This window comes from Pseudophryne corroboree, chromosome 2 (assembly GCF_028390025.1).
Source record: "Pseudophryne corroboree isolate aPseCor3 chromosome 2, aPseCor3.hap2, whole genome shotgun sequence".
NCBI classification, from domain to species: Eukaryota; Metazoa; Chordata; class Amphibia; order Anura; family Myobatrachidae; genus Pseudophryne; species Pseudophryne corroboree.
This window is the reverse complement of record NC_086445.1, coordinates 199,814,735-199,834,625: the sequence shown is the minus strand read 5'-3', so window position 1 is coordinate 199,834,625 and position 19,891 is coordinate 199,814,735. Positions and strand designations below refer to the sequence as shown.

The 19,891-nt window shown below is 43.5% G+C and overlaps 1 protein-coding gene across 1 annotated transcript in view; it reads left to right on the top strand.

The window, feature by feature from the left end:
* RAPGEF3 (Rap guanine nucleotide exchange factor 3) overlaps positions 1-19,891 on the top strand; it is a 369,364-nt gene that overhangs the window by 228,874 nt on the left and 120,599 nt on the right. The window contains exons 7-12 of the mRNA XM_063952220.1: positions 1,887-1,947; positions 3,789-3,865; positions 5,998-6,144; positions 6,310-6,425; positions 8,206-8,294; positions 11,224-11,302. Coding sequence (XP_063808290.1) covers positions 1,887-1,947; positions 3,789-3,865; positions 5,998-6,144; positions 6,310-6,425; positions 8,206-8,294; positions 11,224-11,302 — 569 coding nt within the window. The remainder of the gene's footprint in view (positions 1-1,886; positions 1,948-3,788; positions 3,866-5,997; positions 6,145-6,309; positions 6,426-8,205; positions 8,295-11,223; positions 11,303-19,891) is intronic.

Here is a 19,891-nt window from a genome sequence, read left to right as displayed (position 1 = left end):
TTTGGACCTGGAGCAGAGACCAGCTGCTTGAAGGCTGATATTTCTGGATCTGGGCATAGTAGAGACAAGCTGCCATTGTCCACTGAAAGGGGAGAGTCTCAGCTTTTGGAATGTACCCTCAGAAAAACTCTATGTCAGACAGAACCCCAGATATCTGGCAGGGAAGAACAATTAACAGGCTTGGATGGGGACCACTGCTTTGAAGTCAGATATCTCCGGTTCCCCTGGGCCAATTTACAAAAATCTGGTACCCCTGGAAAGAGGGGACCCTCAGCTATCAGCCTAGGGGGCCCTTGGGAAGAGCCCATTGAGCCCATATGAAAAGACGGCCCTGCCTGAAAAGTGATAAATGCCACGATGATAAAGTAACAGCCAGTCAGCTCCTATCTGCCATGTCACAGGCTGGGTTTGAAAAATGACAGTTAGGGGCTGGTTGGCCGGTGCTTTATCACCATGAAATGTATCACTTTTCAAGGCTTTGTACATCTGGCCCTAAGTCTTAAACTTAGCTGGGTACACACTGGAGCGATGTCGGCAATATATGCCATTTCGTAACGACATACCGCCTACATCAGTCAGTGTGCATGGGGGAATGAGTGCTCCCGTGGTCGCTAGTGACGAAGGCTTGGCTTGATATGCATCAAACCAAGCGATATTGCTAGCGTCCTGTAGTATGCTAATGAAGGATGGAACATGATCGTACTGTTCTTCATTAAAGTCGCTCCAATGTGTAGACACAATCTGGGCTGATGGGCATTCTTTCCAATGTCAGAATGAATGCCCGTCGCTACTGTGTACACCCAGCTTTAGTTGTAAGAAACCTTCTAGAGAGATAAAGTAAAGTTGCCCGTAGCAACAAATCAGATTCTAGCTATCAATAATCTAGCACATTCTATTAAAAGACAAAAGCTGATTGGATGCTATGGGCAACTTCTCCATTTCAAATCTCTTGAGGGCTTGATGCATGTTCCCCTTAGTTACATACCAGACAAACAGAAAATGTATTGGTCCTATGGTCCTCTGTTAAACCAGAAGGCTGATTTATATCTTAGTCCTGCCAAAACTTTTCTTCATTCACCTTAATTTTCTTCTAACCCTTACCATAGTTTCATTTTAATACAGTCCATTTTATTTAACTTAATGAGCAAACATTGTCATATGTGTGAACTCAAATAGATCCATTTGCGGCACTTGGTATCCAGTTCATCTGGATTCATCTGGATGTATTATGTGGCAAAACGGGGGAGAAGTGATATAACGTGCGCTGATACCGCTTCTCCCCTATGTATTAATGCGGTGGTGAGTGCTACAAGGCAGGAGTGCCCCTGTCATTCTCAGCGCTGCTATCTGTAAGATAGTGTACCAATGTGTGGAGCAATTTAGGAGTGGTCAGTAGCACTGACTGTTCCAACCCCTGCAGCTAGCAATTACGACAGCTGCAGGTGTCGTTGCCTCATTCACAGCCACTGTAGTGGCTGTGGCGGCTGCCGGGCTCCAGGCTGCATGGCAGATCTCACGATGTTTGCGAGATCTTGCACATGCCCACTGGATCTGGCCGAGGGTGAGACACAAGACATTAGCAGTAGGCTGATGTGATGTGGGAGTCTGACAGGCATCGCCAGAGGGAGTTTTCACTCTCCCTATCTGGTAGTCGAGTTGGTGCTACTGCTTCCTTCTTTGCCTTGATAAAGAGGCGAAGCTGGAAGAGCTATAATATAATCCGTGACGCTATAGTACATTTACCCCTCTGTCCGTTTCTGTGCATAACCAGTATAAATCAATCATCTACAACTGCACATTTCTGTGAGGATTATTATTGAAAGAAGAACCTATCTTACAATTCAGTATTTAATATCCTAATAATAAACTTTGTGTTAACTCTTCAGGTGAAGAAGGAATTAGCATCTGTGCTGGTGTTTGAGTCTCACGCAAAAGCTGGAACAGTGTGTAAGTGTCTTTAATGTGGAACTGTCATCTGGGGTTTTATTTAGTTTAAGAAAATGCATTTTATTTTAGATAACTCATTTAAAAAAAATGAACCTTTGCAGTTAGAAATACATTAATCGCCATGTCTCCTAATGGCTACAGTATTTCAAGGTAAATAATAACATTTATTGCATAGTATCCTTATGTGTTTGTGTGCTTTACTGCTTGCCATTTAGACTGTAAGCTCTGCAGTATCAGGAACCCCAAGGTGCTATTATTACTATTGAACATATTCCTTACATTATGCAATTATGGAGGCATGTAAGACATGTAAGCAGTGTACACTGGTGGCGCCATATCCATAACCTTTACTTATATATACAGATATTTCGCATTCAATACAAACAACTTGATAATATTGGGGCCTAATTAGTGCAATCAGCAGATGACTGCATACACTGGAAGATCCTGACTGGATTATTCGCCCATACACACATTTTGGGCCTGCTCGTCCTTAACTGGTCACATTGGCTTTTTAAATTGTCATTTTAGTGGCCACCTGCAGTGATCTATAAACATGCAAATTCTACACAGAAAATGAAAGAAGCAAAGTGCACATTAATTATGAAAGTAAGTAATTAGTAAAGAGAATAAGGCCCTGATTGAGAGGAGTACGCACTAGTGATCTCAGATGTAGTTGAACAATTATTTGCTAGTGCACATGCGTCTAAGTCGTACCGTGCGTGAGTCCTGATTGTGTCCGTGCAGAGTCACAGTTGTGATGTCAGGCGCACACAGGGAGAAGTCTGCTAAAGATGTACCAGTCTGTATTATTGTGTGTTCAGACTAGAAATGTGCAGTTCGGATGGGCCCAGATTCTCCTGCCAAATTCTGGTTCCAAAACATCATCTTTTGGCGCCAAAATGTCATTTTTGTCCATGGAAGATGATGTTTTCTCACCAAAATGTCATCTTCCATGGACAAAAATGACATTTTGCCACCAAAAGATTACGTTTTGGAATCCGAATTTGGCAGGGACAATCCGAGCCAAATCCGAACTGCACATCTCTAGTTCAGACGCTGTAAGTGGGAATCTCAGTCCTTGCACATTAGGAAGCACGGATCAACAAAAGGGAAGGACTTTATAGCGACATTTGCATAAATTTGCAGACGGGTGACCACGAACAGACGCAGCTAAATCAGGCCCTAAGTGCCAGATTCAATGAGTGACAGATAACATATTATTGATAAAACACAATGCATGAAACAGTGCGTGCCTACTTCACAGAATATTCTTAATTTTATCTAATTAGGGAAGGAGATTCACTTATGAAAAATGTGGGATAATAAAACTTTCTGTTTAAAAACAACAAATGCACAAATCTGTAGACAATACTGGCAAACATTACAAATTGCTTAAAAAAAAAGTCTAAAAATAGAGGGTGTCCTATCACCCCGGCTTGCACCAGAGCATTACAGCCCTCTGCACCTCCCTCTCAAGGGTCTCTCAGGAGGCCCAGATAAAATAGTCTGACTACCCAGAAATGCCTTTTTTTCCTATAGTAAATGCAAATGTAAATATATCGCATGATTAATGGAATTGATGAGATATAATGAAATACCTGTAATTATACATCTAAGGTCATATTGACACTGGTCAATAGACATTGCTATCCTTCTATTTCCTTTACTCATATATTTAAAATTAAATATTATACCAAAGTGAGTTTTTATTCGTTAGTAGTGTACACTTCTTATGGCCAATGATTTCCTTACTGTCTTACCTGATTGCTTATTGTCTTCAGCAGATCATATCTACATGGATAATTTATAGGCTTCTTCTGTTTGTTTTTACTTTGCAGTGTTTAGCCAAGGTGATAAAGGCACTTCTTGGTACATTATATGGAAAGGTTCAGTGAATGTGGTCACCCATGGCAAGGTATGTCTCACTTCACTACACGTCTTCTCAGGGATGTAAGAACTTTGTGGGCTCCATAGCAAGGTTTTGAAGCGGCCCACCAATGCTTCTAGAGAACCCCCTCTGTCTGCAGTAGCTGTTCATTGTATGCCTCATAGTAGCCCCCTAGCTAATGATATGTCCCATAGTAGTGCCCTTTTTATTCCCCCTAGTAGTGTCTTGGTTCTTTTTATGCCCCATAGCAGTGCCCTAGTTCTTTTTATGCCCCATAGTAATGCCCTAGCTCTTTTTATGCCCTAAAGTAGTGCCCTAGTTCTTTCTATGCTAAACAGTGCCCCGAGTTCACATTATGCCACATTGTAGTTCCCCAGTTCACATTCTACTGTCACAACTGAGGGCTGGTGTTGGTAGCGGGAAGACTCAGTTGTAGGGGCTGACGGGTACTTAAACTTAGGAGGTGAGATGGGACTCCCAGACATGCGCAGAGGCTGCAGCACCTATGCCCGAAGGCGTGACCACGACAACTGAAGATAACTTTGAAGATTTTATTAAATAATAAAAGTCATGAAAAGTGTAACAAAACTATAACCATGAAAAGAGTCTCTGAATTCCAACTGGTTTGAGACCAGTAACTTGGAAAGTAGTTGAAGGTATTTAATGACGCTTGAGAACGTTGAAGGAATATTATAATGATGCTAGAGATCGCAGGAATAGCACTTAGCTGTAATGTTGAATACTGAGAACAATGAAGAGAGTTCCGCTGGAGAAGTTACTAGTAGCCAAAGTATATACTCTGCCAACACAGGGTGCAGTAGCAGGAAAGTCAGGCTGCACCACCGAGGGTTATCACAGGAGAAGCAGACTGCACCGCAGAGCGTTATCACAGGAGAAGCAGGCTGCACCGCAGAGAGTTATCACAGGAGAAGCAGACTGCACCGCAGAGAGTTATCACAGGAGAAGCAGACTGCACCGCAGAGAGTTATCACAGGAGAAGCAGACTGCACCGCAGAGAGTTATCACAGGAGAAGCAGACTGCACCGCAGAGCGTTAGCACAGGAGAAGCAGACTGCACCGCAGAGAGTTATCACAGGAGAAGCAGACTGCACCGCAGAGCGTTAGCACAGGAGAAGCAGGCTGCACCGCAGAGAGTTATCACAGGAGAAGCAGACTGCACCGCAGAGTGTAGACACAGGGGAGTCAGGCTGTACTGCAGAATATAACCCAGGAGAGTCTCTAGTGAAGCTGTAGACTGGAATCACTGAACAGACAATTGAAGCACTGACAACTTCCTGGGCGCTGGGACAAGATATTTATACCAGCTGGTGAACAGGCATTGGCTAACAACTTGACACAGACAGCAACAGCGCTGCGGATTGGTAAAAGGAATAACGTGACTTTATCCAACATGGCTGCGCCCATGTCAGTGTTTGAAGGGGAAAGAACCATGTGCCAAACAACAATGGCGGCGGAGGCCGCGGCAGCAGAACACTCCACGCCACACGCACAGCGGCCACAGGGATGACAGCAGCGGCCGGGGTTCACAGAAGACGCCACACTCAGTCTCCGTGCGGCAGGATCGCGGGTGCGGCGGTGACGGCCGCGACGGGGCTAGGAGCGCCACACTAAGCTAAGTGAAATCACTAAGAAGGCCGCTGAGCCGGCGCTACGGGTAACACAAAAATGAAATGCAAAACACAACATAGTTATGACCCGGGCCTGGCACGCTGAGCCAATCTCAGGAGACAACTGACTGTCAGAAAAGGGCGACCAGTCACCCGGATCGTGACATCTACTATCTCTTTCTGTATTAAATACAGTGTCATCTGTTATCATGCCATTTTCACTGATGCCAATGTGAGCTCAAAGCAAGAGAAGTGGGACTATGAAGTGAGCCCCTTAAGACTCTGGGAACCCGGAGCACTGGTACCTTCTGCACCCTCTATAGTTTTGCCCCTGTATTTTCTTATTCTTCACTTACAGTCTTATTTGATAGCTTGATCATGAAGTAGAGTTTCATGAATAAAGAGGAGCTAGCGGTGATATTACTGTAGTACTTTTGTGTTGGAAGTTTGTTGTGTAAATGGGTGTTCCCAGGCATTGTATAATGTGTGGATTAATGCTTCCCACACTCATACTGACAATCTCTGTGTTAGGGTCTGGTCACTACACTTCATGAAGGAGATGACTTTGGGGAGCTGGCTCTTGTGAATGATGCCCCGAGAGCAGCTACCATCGTATTACGAGAGGACAACTGTAACTTTCTGCGAGTAGACAAACATGACTTCAATCGGATTCTTCGGGTTAGTGAATATATAAAAATGTTACAACTATGCAAGAATGATACTTGCTATACATCATCCATGTTTTATTTACACATATGCATATATAACAGAATGAGTAAATAAATAATACTACTGATTGCTTACAACCATATACATATGTACAGTATGTGATCTTGTCTACAGGACGTAGAGGCTAACACTGTGCGTCTAAAGGAACATGGAAAGGTTGTATTGGTCTTGGAAAAAATCCCTCAAGTATCTGGGAATAACCTGCAAACAGCGATACCTGGCAATAACAAGTAAGTCCATGACACAGCTCACACATGGGGAGATGTATCAAAGCTTGGAGAGAGATAAAATACCAACCAATAAGCTCCTACCTGCCATGTTACAGGCTTTGTTTGAAAAAATGACAGGAGCTAATTTTTTGGTACGTAATCTCTCTCCACTGTATCTCTCTCTAAGCTTTGATAAATCTCCCCATATACATGATAGACTGTTGTGTTGTTTTTATTATTTTTGCTAGATTCATGTATGAAAGGAGAGATCATATTAAGAAGGATTATTTCAAGTTTCTTGCCATAAATAAATTATAATCAACGTATTAAATATATATAAGAAAACAAGTAATAATTTTATCCTATATGATTACAGAGGTGAGAACCAATTAAAAAACATTGGATCTAATGTGAGAAAAATTTAGATAATATTTAATTTTTTTAAGTTATAGTCTCGCATCTGTTGGGGTTATCAGTGTAGGGAAGATGTTCTGGCTGAGCATGTGCATTGGTAAAGAAGGAGTCCCACCGAGACTATTAACAAGATTAGGGAAGATATTTTTAATTTGTCTTATCTCTATAGTACTTCAAATACTGAGCAGAGCTATCTATACTTCGCCTGCTGAGCTATCTATACGTCCCATGGTAAGCAGAGCTACTGTATCTGTATGTCAGATGCTGAGCAGAGCTATCTACACTTCACATGTTGAGTAGCTATATCTATACTTCATATGCTAAACAGAGCTATCTACACTTCACATGTTGAGCAGCTATATCATTATCTATACTTCATATGCTAAACAGAGCTATCCATACTTCACATACTGAGCAGAGCTATGTACACTTCGCCTGCTGAGCCATCTATACGTCCCATGGTAAGCAGAGCTAATGTATCTGTATGTCAGATGCTGAGCAGAGCTATCTACACTTCACATGTTGAGTAGCTATATCTATACTTCATTAGCTAAACAGAGCTATCTACACTTCACATGCTGAGCAGCTATATCTATACTTCATATGCTAAACAGAGCTATCCATACTTCACATACTGAGCAGAGCTATGTACACTTCGCCTGCTGAGCCATCTATAGGTCCCATGGTAAGCAGAACTACTGTATCTGTATGTCAGATGCTGAGCAGAGCTATCTACACTTCACATGTTGAGTAGCTATATCTATACTTCATTAGCTAAACAGAGCTATCTACACTTCACATGCTGAGCAGAGATAGCTATACTTCCTATGGGTATCCGATCTATAGATCTACACTAAAAAGGTCTACAGTCAATAGGTTTACCACTAATGGTAGACATGCATTAGGTCTACAGGGTCAAAACGTTGACAGGGTCTATGTATTTATACGTCATATGCTGAGCAGAGATATCTGTACATCACAAGCTGTGCATAGTTATGTATACTTAACAATTTGAGTGCCGGTATGCAGTCACAAAGTAGTCAAACAAAATGTCAACATTCACAATGTCAGTTGCACAAAGTCGACATTTTTTTCCATTATGGTAAGGCTTAAGGTTATCATTGGGTTAGGGTTACCATTAGGGTTAGGGATAGCAACGATGTTGACATTTCAACATGTCAACATAATGAGCAATAGCAATTCATGTACTAATAATCATTATTGACAACAGAACTATCTCACCTTCGGTGCCTACTTATCCCTTTGTTTTGGCTTCTGAACAAATATTAAAATCTATGAAACTTGCTGAATTGGTTTTATTATGGTCTTATCATGTGAGTAACACCCAGTAAGACTGCAATCTAATGGTGTACTCCATACTTTGTAGGTACACAGTTATGTCTGGAACAGCTGATAAAATCCTGGAACATTTGCTGGAGACCATGAAGTTGGATTCAACTCTTAATAATCCAGAAGGTAGGGACACAGGGAAGAGGTTAAAATACCACTAGTCAGGATCCCGACAGTCACAATGCCGACGCCAGAATCCTGACTAGCGGTGAAGTACTGCCGCCGGAATACCGGCTCCATAGTCTGTTCTCCCTCTGTGGGTGTCCACGACACCCATAGAGAGAGAATAGAACCTGTGGTGAGCGCAGCAAGCCCGCAAGGAGCTTTTTAGCACTCGCGCCGCTGCCGGCATTTTGGCGTATGGGATCCCGCTGTTGGGATCATGACAACCGGGATCCTGTCCGCCGACATTTCATACTGATCCCGGGACACAATCCGAACCCATATACTTTAGGTGACAAATATTAAAAATGATGATGGGGAAAGCGTATGAACCCAAACCGTGTTTCGTTTTTGGGGGCTTACTTATTAAGCAATTCTGTCCTTACAATAAATTAAACTGCTGTTTCCTCATGTGTAAGGAAAGAATTAAGGGGTTTATTTATTAAGCCTCGGAGAGAGAGAAAGTGGACGGATATAAAGTACCAGCCAATCAGCTCCTAACTGCCATGTCACAGGCTGTGTTTGAAAACACTGTAACGTAGCATTTTGTATGAAGATAGACAGGCTGAGCACCGTGTGCTTGTGTCCCGTGCAGGCTGCGGCTGCTGATCCCTGGGGAAGCCAACACATACAGTATGTTACATCCAACTTTGCATGCATGTTTATATGTGCTGGCTATCTCCCCACTGCAGTCTTTGGTTGGCGCTGCAGCCACCGCTGGTTATAATTGACAATGTGGTACGTTCCATCTTTGTGGCTTTTAAGACTTTTTTTATTTTTCTTTCTGATGGAAAAAGGCATGGAATTTAAATTTAAGAATTGTAGAAAGGCCTCTTTTTTTACAGTACAAAACAGGGGAACTGATGACGACATTCAGGACCTGACTTTAGGCAACTGCAGGAGGTCTTACTTTACACCCAAAGCTCACTAAAAGGTCATCCCTTTTATAAATTAATTTCATATTGTATTGATTATTATCAGAGCCGGCCCTAGGCATAGGCAAACTAGGCAATTGCCTAGGGCATTTGGAATGCCTAGGGGCACAAGCAGCTTCTGCTGATTAAAAGGATATGTGGCATGCCTATATTCTGTGCGTGACTGCGGCTGTATCTGCACATGAAATGCTACATTACAGTGTATTCCTGGAAATTTAGCATTTCGTATGCAGACACAGCCACAGTTGCACTGGTACTGTGTGATGTAATGTGAATAAGGGACACTATCGCATGATATAATGTGAACAAAGTTGCATTACTGTGTGGCGTAATTTAAATTGGGGGCACTATTGTGTGGCCACGCCCCTTCCCAGCAAGAACATGCCCCTTATTGGGCTGTGCACCGAATGTGCGCACTGTTTCTATTTAAAATATAGGGGGTAGGATGATCAAAATGAAGACTGCTATGGGTGAGTGGGGCAGGGTCAGAAGAGGAACTAATAGTGGTGGTGCTAGGGGGCACCAGCCAAAATTTTGCCTAGGGCATCATATTGGTTAGGGCCGGCTCTGATTATTATCATTTTCCCTGAATCATCACTTGGTGGCATATACTATGCAAAAGTTTTAGGCAGGTGAGGGAAAAATGCTGCAAAATTAGAAGTGTTAATAGTTTATTTTTATCAGTTAACAAAATGCAAAGTGAATGAAAAGAAGAGAAATCTAAATCAAATCAATATTTGGTGTGAACACCCTTTGCCTTCAAAACAATTACAATTCTTCTAGGTACACTTGAACACAATTTTTGAAGAAACTCTGCAAGGAGATTGTTCCAAACATCTTGGAGAGCTAACCACAGATCTTCTATAGATGTAGGCTTGCTCAAATCCTTCTTTCTCTTCATATAATCCCAGACAGACTCGATGATGTAGAGATCAGGGCTCTGTGGGAGCCATATCATCACTTTCAGGACTTTATGTTCTTCTTTACACTGAAGATAGTCCTTAATGATATTGGCTGTATGTTTGGGTTCGTAATCCTGCTGCAGAATAACGCTAAACGCTAAAGCTGCACTGGCCGGGAGCTACTCTTGAAGTGCAAAGGCATCGCCGCTGTGCGATGCCTTTGCACTTCTGCGAGGGGGGGCCGGACTAACATGCGGGGTGGGCTAGCCCTGTGCTGGGCGTCCCCCTGCATGTCAGGGAAGAAGATCGTAGCTGTGTTACATTTAGCACAGCTACGATCAACTCGGAATGACCCCCCAAATCCCCAGTTCTATTTGCTGAATTGCAGCCCAAACTTGCAAGAGACCTCCACCAAGCTTCACTGTTGCCTGCAGACACTCATTATTGTACCGCTCTCCAGCTCTTCAGTGAACAAACTGCCTTCTGTTACAGCCAAATATTTCAAATTGTGACTCTTCAGTTCGGAGCACCTGCTGCCATTTTTTTGCACCCCAGTTCGTATGTTTTCGTGCATAGTTGAGTAGCTTGGCCATGTTTCCACATCGAAGGTATGGCTTTTTACCCGCAATTCTTCCATGATGACCACTTCTGGCCAGACTTCGCCGAACAGTAGATGGGTGTACCTGGATTCCACTGGTTTCTGACTGTTAATGATGATATGGTCTCAACAGAGCCCTGATCTCAACATTATCGAGTCTGTCTGGGATTACATGAAGAGACAGTGGTTAGTTCTTCAAGATGTTTGGAACAATCTCAGAAGAAGCAGAAGAAGAAGAAAATGTTACCCCTAAACAATGTTTATTCTAACTCTAAAGTTCTGTGTATACACAGCATTATGTTTCCTAACAGTTACCCTATTTAGGGTTAATTTTCTGGTGGTCATTTACAATAGTTGCACTGCCTACAATCAGATAAAAAATGTTCCAGGATGGAAGTTTTTTTATAACTTATACTCTAAAAGTTTTACATGTTAACCTTTTTTTTTTGTTCCCCCAGACTCTTTTGCTGTGGAATTCCTCTTGACGCACAGTGTGTTTATTCCAACAAACCAGTTGTGCCAAGCACTGCTCCATCAGTATCCTTGAAAAGTTCTGATCAAACCTGCTGCACCAGGAAAATGACAAAAAAACCAAGACACGGAATGCTAGTGCTAGGATTTAGGGGGTAATACAGACCTGATCGGTAGGGTGCGTTTTTTGCATCCCTGCCTACAGGGGGTGGGTATTGTGTGTGTGTAGGTGTGCGGTCACGTCAGAAATCCTCCCACAAAATGCCCGGTCCCTCCTGCGTTTTTCCGGACACTCCCTAGAAACGGTCAGTTGCCACCCACAAACGCCCACTTCCTATCAATCTCCTTGCGATCGCTGGTGCGTTCGGAATTTTGACACTCCCCCCGTTGTTGCGGTCAGTCGCGTCTGCACATTGCATTTGCATACGCATGTGCAGTTCAGACCTGATTGCAGCCTGTGAGAAAACGCACTGCAGCGGTCAGGTCTGAATCGGCCTCTTAGTTCCCATACTTAATCGATTAAATGTAACTATTAAACTCAGCAAGACAGCACAACCCCGAAACAAATCAATATTTGCTTGTTATTGTAAAGCTTAGCAGAATAACTGGATACAAAAAAATGAAAAGCTTGAATTCACACGAGGTCCACATGGCAAAAGTTGCAACATATAAATATTTATTTTAAAAAGTCAGGTCAGTTTTTTAAATTCATCAGTTTTTCCTGATTGTAAACCCACTGTAATACTTCACCTTGAATCCACAAGGTTTAGAAGTTACTGAGCCACCCTCAATTTCCCCCTGCCTCTACAGGTTACTGCTGTATGTTATGCATACCTCCCAAACAGTCTATTTCAGTGGGACAGCCTCGATTTCAGAGGACTGCCCCGCGATCGGGACGTTCTGGCCAATCTACAGTAGGTTGGGAGATATTTACATAAAACTCCATAAAATGGCTTTTTATGTGAAAACCACCAACCAGGAGCATGATTCCCCAAGAGTGACATAGCTGCTCAGCCTTGTGAATTACCATTGGCCGATGTCGGCAGCTGTGTTATGTCCACTCATGATTATTAATAAAAAAAGGGCAGCATGTAACAGAGGCAGAATCATGGTGTGAGGAGGGGGACAGTGCAGCAAGCCAGGGCCGTCTTAACAGCAGTGTAGGCCCCTGGGCAAAGCAGTGCACTGGGGCCCCTACCCATTCTCCAGCGGTAGAGGTGGGTGGTGCAATCAGTGGCAGCTGTGATTTCCCTGGGGTGGTAGGGCTTTTCCTATCTTCCGCTCAGCATGTAGGACCTGAAGCCAGCCCCGCCGCTACCCGCTCAGCAAAGGGATACAGTGCAGGGAGGCACCAGGCTGGAGAAGCGCTCTCACTGCTCTGCATCCCTGTGCTGAGTTCCCCTGCTGGTGCCGGCTGCTGCTGTGCCTGTCACACTACAGACACAAGCAGCGGCGCCGGCAGCTTGAAGAGTGCTTTCCCCTCTCCCCGTCAAAGCAGCAGCATTGTGTGTATAAGAAAAGAGGGTGGAGCTAAACGGAATGGAGCTACATGGGGCGTAGGGGCGGAGCTACACAGGACAAGGCTGCTGTGTGTGAAGAGGGAGAGGATGCTGCTTCAGATCTGGCAAGCCAGCTTTAGTTAAGTGGAGGGAAAAAGTGAGTGAGTGAAAGTGTGTCTGTGTGTGTCTTGGGATTGTGTGTATAAATTGCACTACTATTGGGGACATTATGTATAACTACTACTGGGGCACTATATATGATTAGTGGCGCTACTACGAGGGGCACTGTGTATAAGCAGCACAACTACTAGAGGCACTGTGTATAAGCAGCACAACTACTGGGGGCACTGTGTATAAGCAGCACAACTACTGGTGGCACTATACGTATAAACAGCGCTATTCCTGGGGGCACTATGCGTGTGAACGGCACTCCTACTGGGAGCACTATGCATGTCAGTGGCGCTACTACTGGGGGCACTATGCATATAAGCGGCGCTACTACTGGGGGCACTATGCGTATAAGCGGTGCTATTCTTGGGGGCAGAAATAAGGTAAGAAATACCCAAAGGTATTCGGGCGCTGTGAGGCGAGCTGATTAGCTAAGCAGCAGCCAATGGTACGGGAAAGTCACTCCCTGAAAGGAGATTACAAGAGAAGAAAGAGGCTGCGCTGGCGGAGGAAAGAACAATATAAACACTAAATGTGTAATTTAAAAAATTTATTATAAAACAATATTCTTTAAAAAACTGTACTTCTGTGCAAGATAATGTGCCAAATATATGCAGAAAAAATGGAATTTACCAGTAATATGCAAAAAAAGGAGTTTACCCAAAGGTTGTTGTACAGGATTAGTGGAATGTGTTCTATAAAGTCCGTTCCTTATTTTGCCCATAAGTATTGTATCCAGTTGTAATCCAATAAGGAGGGTCCCTTTTAGATGTTACTGAAGAGAGTCCATGGAAAGATTCCATATACCGCTAGAGGGTTGGTGCAGTGTCCCATAGATGGTGATTACCTCATGCAATGCGGAATTAAGCTGGTGCCTCTCTCTGACTCCTCTGGATAGCTGGTCAGTGGAATGGGCTGGTTTGGATCCAATTCAGAGATATCCTGTTCCAACGGGTAAATACCTGACGCGTTTCGCTGCATAGACCTTACAGTTTTTTTTTTGTTTTTTTTAAAGCTGTAAGGTCTATGCAGCGAAACGCGTCAGGTATTTACCCGTTGGAACAGGATATCTCTGAATTGGATCCGAACCAGCCCATTCCACTGACCAGCTATCCAGAGGAGTCCGAGAGAGGCACCAGCTTAATTCCGCATTGCATGAGGTACTCACCATCTATGGGACACTGCACCAACCCTCTAGCGGTATATGGAATCTTTCCATGGACTCTCTTCAGTAACATCTAAAAGGGACCCTCCTTATTGGATTACAACTGGATACAATACTTATGGGCAAAATAAGGAACGGACTCTAGAGAACACATTCCACTAATCCTGTACAACAACCTTTGGGTAAACTCCTATTTTTGCATATTACTGGTAAATTCGATTTTTTCTGCATATATTTGGCACATTATCTTGCACAGAAGTACAGTTTTTAAAGAATATTGTTTTATAATAAATTTTTTAAATTACACATTTAGTGGTTTATATTGTTCTTTCCTCCGCCAGCGCAGCCTCTTTCTTCTCTTGTATTCTTGGGGGCACTATGCGTGTCAGCGGTGCTACTACTGGAGGCACTATGCATATAAGCGAAGCTACTATTGGGGGCATTATGCATGTCAGCGGCACTCCTACTAGGAGCACTATGCATGTCAGCGGCACTCCTACTGGGAGCACTATGCATGTCAGTGGCGCAACTACTGGGAGCACTATGCATGTCAGTGGCGCAACTACTGGGAGCACTATGCATGTCAGTGGCGCAACTACTGGGAGCACTATGCATGTCAGTGGCGCAACTACTGGGAGCACTATGCATGTCAGTGGCGCAACTACTGGGAGCACTATGCATGTCAGTGGCGCAACTACTGGGAGCACTATGCATGTCAGTGGCGCAACTACTGGGAGCACTATGCATGTCAGTGGCGCAGCTACTGGGGGCACTATGCGTATAAGCGGTGCTATTATTGGGGGCACTATGCATGTCAGCGGCACTACTACTGGGGGCACTATGCGTATAAGCGGCGCTACTACTGGGGGCACTATGCATATAAGCGGCGCTACTACTGGGGGCTCTATGCATGTCAGCGGCGCTACTACTGGGGGCACTATGCATGTCAGTGGCGCAGCTACTGGGGGCACTATGCGTATAAGCGGTGCTATTATTGGGGGCACTATGCATGTCAGCGGCGCTACTACTGGGGGCACTATGCATGTAAGCAGCGCTACTCCTAGGGGCACTGCATATAAGCGGCACAACTACTGGGGTCACTATGCATATAAGCGGCGCTACTACTGGGGGCACTATGCATATAAGCGGCGCTATTATTGGGGGCACTATGCATATAAGCGGCGCCAGAGCTGGCCCTAACCAATATGATGCTCTAGGCAAGAGTTTGGCTGGTGCCCCCTAGCACCACCGCTGGTTCTGCCTCTGACCTTGCACCTCTTTCCCAGCACCAACACCCCTCACCCATAGCAGTCCTTGTACCCCTATATTTTAAATAGGAACAGTTCGCACATTTGATGCACAGCCCAAAAAGGGGCATCTTCTTGCTGGGAAGGGGCATGGCCACACAATAGTAACCCCAATTCCAATTACGCCACACAGTACTGCAACTTTATTCACATTTTATCTTGCGATAGTGTCCATAATTCATATTAGATCCCACAGTAGTATCACTTTACCTTATAAACGTTACTCCTCACAGTAAAGCCCCTTATTCACATTACATCACACCGAATTGCTCCTTATTCACATTACACCACACCTTATTGCTCTTTATTCACATTAGATGTGACAATGCTAAATTCCTTGTCGTATAAACAACCCTTTATGAAGCTAAGAACACTGTACGCTGTTTGCTCAAGAAGTACCGTAATGGTACGCTATTGGCGTAGCGATCGCTCAGCCGTAGGCGAGACGCTCAAGCGTCACGTTCGCTCACGGCCCAGTGATCACAGGACACGTTATTGGTTATGTCTAGGGGAATGATTCGCTGTAGCGTAGCATACGCTCGAGACCACGAGGAGGTCACCAGCGATGCAGACGCTTACAACACTATACCTTTATGTTAAAACCTTATACCAATGAAATACACTGAATACCTTAATGTGAGTACAGGGTGTAAGTGCAACCTTGTGTAACCTGACTATCTACAAAGCTGCTTGAGCGTCACCGACGCTCAAGTGAACACTTAACACTATAGAAAATACACAGATGCTGGTTTAGGTTCCAAAGCCTATTAACTGTATTATATCTAATATACTTGTAAAAGGGGATAACAGTACAAATGATACACTACAATATAACAGAGACTTCCTAACCACAGAACTAAACAATAAATACAAAAAGACAATACTACACTGACCTAAATACAATACAATACAATGCTATAATACTATGAGAGATATAAGGGAAAAGAGGAGAGAGAGAGATAGAGAGAGAGAGAGAGAGAGAGAAATTGGCTCACAGAAAGACAATGATAACGTTAAATAAGAGACAACATGGTTGCAGATAAAACTACACATGTGAGAGACAATCGCTGCGCAGTTAGTCAATGCTGAATACAGCATGGGATGGAAGCTAGACTCCATTTTGAGAAAACTCCCATAATTCCAAAGACTGCACCACATGGCTGAAAGGGGGAGGGGAAGACATCCAGCAGCAGCCATTTTAGATTTGCAGGTCCAAACACATGGCACTCTATACTAAACCACAATCACATAGCAGAAAACACAAGACTCCATTTTCTTCCAAAATGTCCAAGCCTCAAAACAATGCATATGTTCTGATTTTACAATTCCAAACCATCTAAAACACCTTTCACAATGTAATCCAACTTCCTAGAACCATCTCATAATTTCACATCCCAAACAACTTCAGTATCTCAATAACCAGAGCATATTCATCACAAGACCAGATCACAATGTAATTAACACAAACGTAACTGCATGGTGGTATTTATGATTAACAGGATATATATTATAACTAACCAGCACAATCTATTTTAAATCTCCATTGGCAAACAAATACCACAAATATTATGCTACAGATTGTATACTGTTCCAATTCATCACGGACTTCACAGAGTATCCACAAACACCCAACAATCACACAACCAAGTTACAATATCCTATTTAAACCAGAAAGCAATCTATCTGTTTCCTTATCTAGCCATGTGAGGTTCAATACTTAGCCTTTAGTTTGGAGGATGTCCTGGGGATTCAGCCGCCATGCTGCTTGGTGCCAGGTAGCTGTGTGTGTGTCTGTGAGTGTAGCTACATTACATCTGTTCTCTGAGGCCACACCTGACCACTACCTTCCTGTTTGACCAGTACCTGGGGGAGGGGTCTTTCTTTCTCCTTTGTATTGAGTCACCATTCTCTTTGTATATGCTAATCAGGTTCAGCCCTGAAAACTTAGTAAAAGGTTGTCTTGAGCATCATATTGTTCTAACAATATGATCTTAGCTTTTATACATATAATCATATCTATCCGCTGCAATGTCCCACAACAACACAACAGGCCTCAAACTAACCCACACCTGATTCTGCTTGCTTCAATACCAAACATGATGTGTTTATCTGGTTCGGTTCGAATGATACACATCCATGACATTAATTCATTAGCCAATTCTAAATCTCCATGATGTCTGGTGCTGTTCATTATTATAACCATGTACTGTATGAAACAAGTGCCGAATCCATCTCTGTGCCATGTCCGAGCAAATGCGTGTGTTTCCATATATTGCTGTGCTCGCTGCGCATATTTGCAAGTATAGCGACTTATATGTGTGCAGTTTATATGGTCTCTCTATGTAATATTTTTGACTTTGACAGTCCACCCTTTGGCAGTCACCAATAACTGCCACTTCCTAAAACATTTCAAAAAGAGAAAAATATATGTCAGGGGTTAATACATTTCAATGGTTGGGTAAGGGAGGAGAGAGGAGAAGGTGTGAAGAGGGTATGACCTAGTGAGATAGCAGAAGCATGTGTGTATGAATCCATGTTTGGGGGGTCATGTATCATCGTGCCGTACGTGTTGTACATCAAGCTTCGAGGTATTGCGAAGTATACATTTGAATTCCTTCTTATCCCGTACTAAGGGTCTGTGGATGGGCTGTCAAACTTTACCGAGCTCATTTCGGCTGTGGTTGTAACAAAATGGGGGAGCACATTTTAGTTGATGATACATGAATGGGGGAGGTATGTGGTTGTTGATATCTGTGCCTGTATTCCCTATCGTCTATGTGTGTCATTACCTGAGGGTTGTAGAGATGAAGATAAAGAACACTTATGGAAAATGCAATGATATTCTATGTCAGGGAAATGTACATCTGTCGTCGAAGTTGTTTTCGGTATCTGTTGAGAGTCGTCTTCTTTGCGCTGTATTGCTCCTTAGGCATGAGCAAATAGCTTTGTCTGAGCCATCAGATTTACAAAAATGTTGGGCTAGCGTGAGTTTAAAGATACTAGGGAAACTGGGGATCTATGGCAAAGTTCATCAAGTGTCCATATTTAAAGTTGTCAAATCTTCTTCTTTGGTCAATCCGTTGTCTGTATACATCTCGTCTCGTCAGCTTCCTCGTCCAAGGGGGTCTTTGTATCTTGGAGAAAAGCAGAAAAACAGGTGAAAGAAACGGACCGTATAATCGCATTTTCATCACATTCTGGTTTCTATCATTGGGTCATAAATCAAATCCAGGTTAATTACAGTTTCCTCACTCCTCAAGCTCATCACTTTTGTACTTTGTTTGCACCTCATTAAAGCCTGCCCGCATCTAAATATCAATCCAATCGATATAACGACACCTAAGATACATAGTAGAAACTTTCCAACATCCATTATGACTCCTTGAGCCCACTCTCCTAAACCGGAGAACCAATTTCGCGGGTTCAACCATGACACCCAACCAGTCAGCTCATTACCTACAGCAGCAAGGGTGAGATTGTGTTTTCGACGAAATTCCCACTTCAATTGGAGAATATCGTCCATCTTTTGGTCTATGACCTCTACCGGATCCTCGGTGCTATTTGTGATATACGTGCAACACTTTATGCCGTACTGTGTTGCCAATGTAACACAATATCCGCCTGTTACTGCTGTAAGATAATTAAGAACCATCCTATGCTGAACTAGTTCTGTTTTATAAGCTTGAAGTTCTCTTCCAGTGTATCTAAACGTGTCATCATACATTTCAGTGATATTATCTAACAAATTGGCGAGTGCGGAAATGTATCTATAATTCATCACTCCCCGAGCGGTACGAGTGAAATCTAACGCTACCAGAACCTGAATCCCGGTGGATTCATGGATAAGATCAGAGGCCGGATGCTCTAACCTTTCTGACAGTTGTCTTTTAACTCGGTGCTCGTAATGAGTGTGAGTATAAGGAGCTTGGGCACCACGGTGTATGTCCTTCATTTTGTCATGTGTAACAGTCATCACTTCAGGCAATACTTTTCCAATATAACACAATCCTTCAGAGTTTGGGGCAAGCCATTTGTACGCCTTTCTCCCGCATATGAAATATGCATCATCGGGGAGAACATAAGGGACGGAGAAGGACATGACCATGTTACAAACCTTCCAGGTGAAATCTCCTGACCCTAATTCTTCCAACTGCTTAATGCACGTATCGGTTTGTACGATATGTGCACAGTATCCTGGTGATACCTCTCCAACTCTAGTAATCCTATTCCCTAAGGTATATCGATACCGGAAAGATTTTCCTCTACTGGCTATGTGGCGTACGAGCTCTGTATCTGTAGGCATTCTATCTGCTCTGTGTGAAAAGGTCATGGTAAGGTTGCTCCATGACACTTCCCAATTTCCCGGTTTTCTGGGATTGGAGATGTTAAAACATAAGAGGGACCTATCCACATGGTATTGGTGGAGCTTCAAACTAGGAGGGCTGGAGATGTTAAACCTCCGGTCCACCGGTCTCCCACCACTTAGCTCAAGTACCTCCCCTAACGTTAAAGGAAA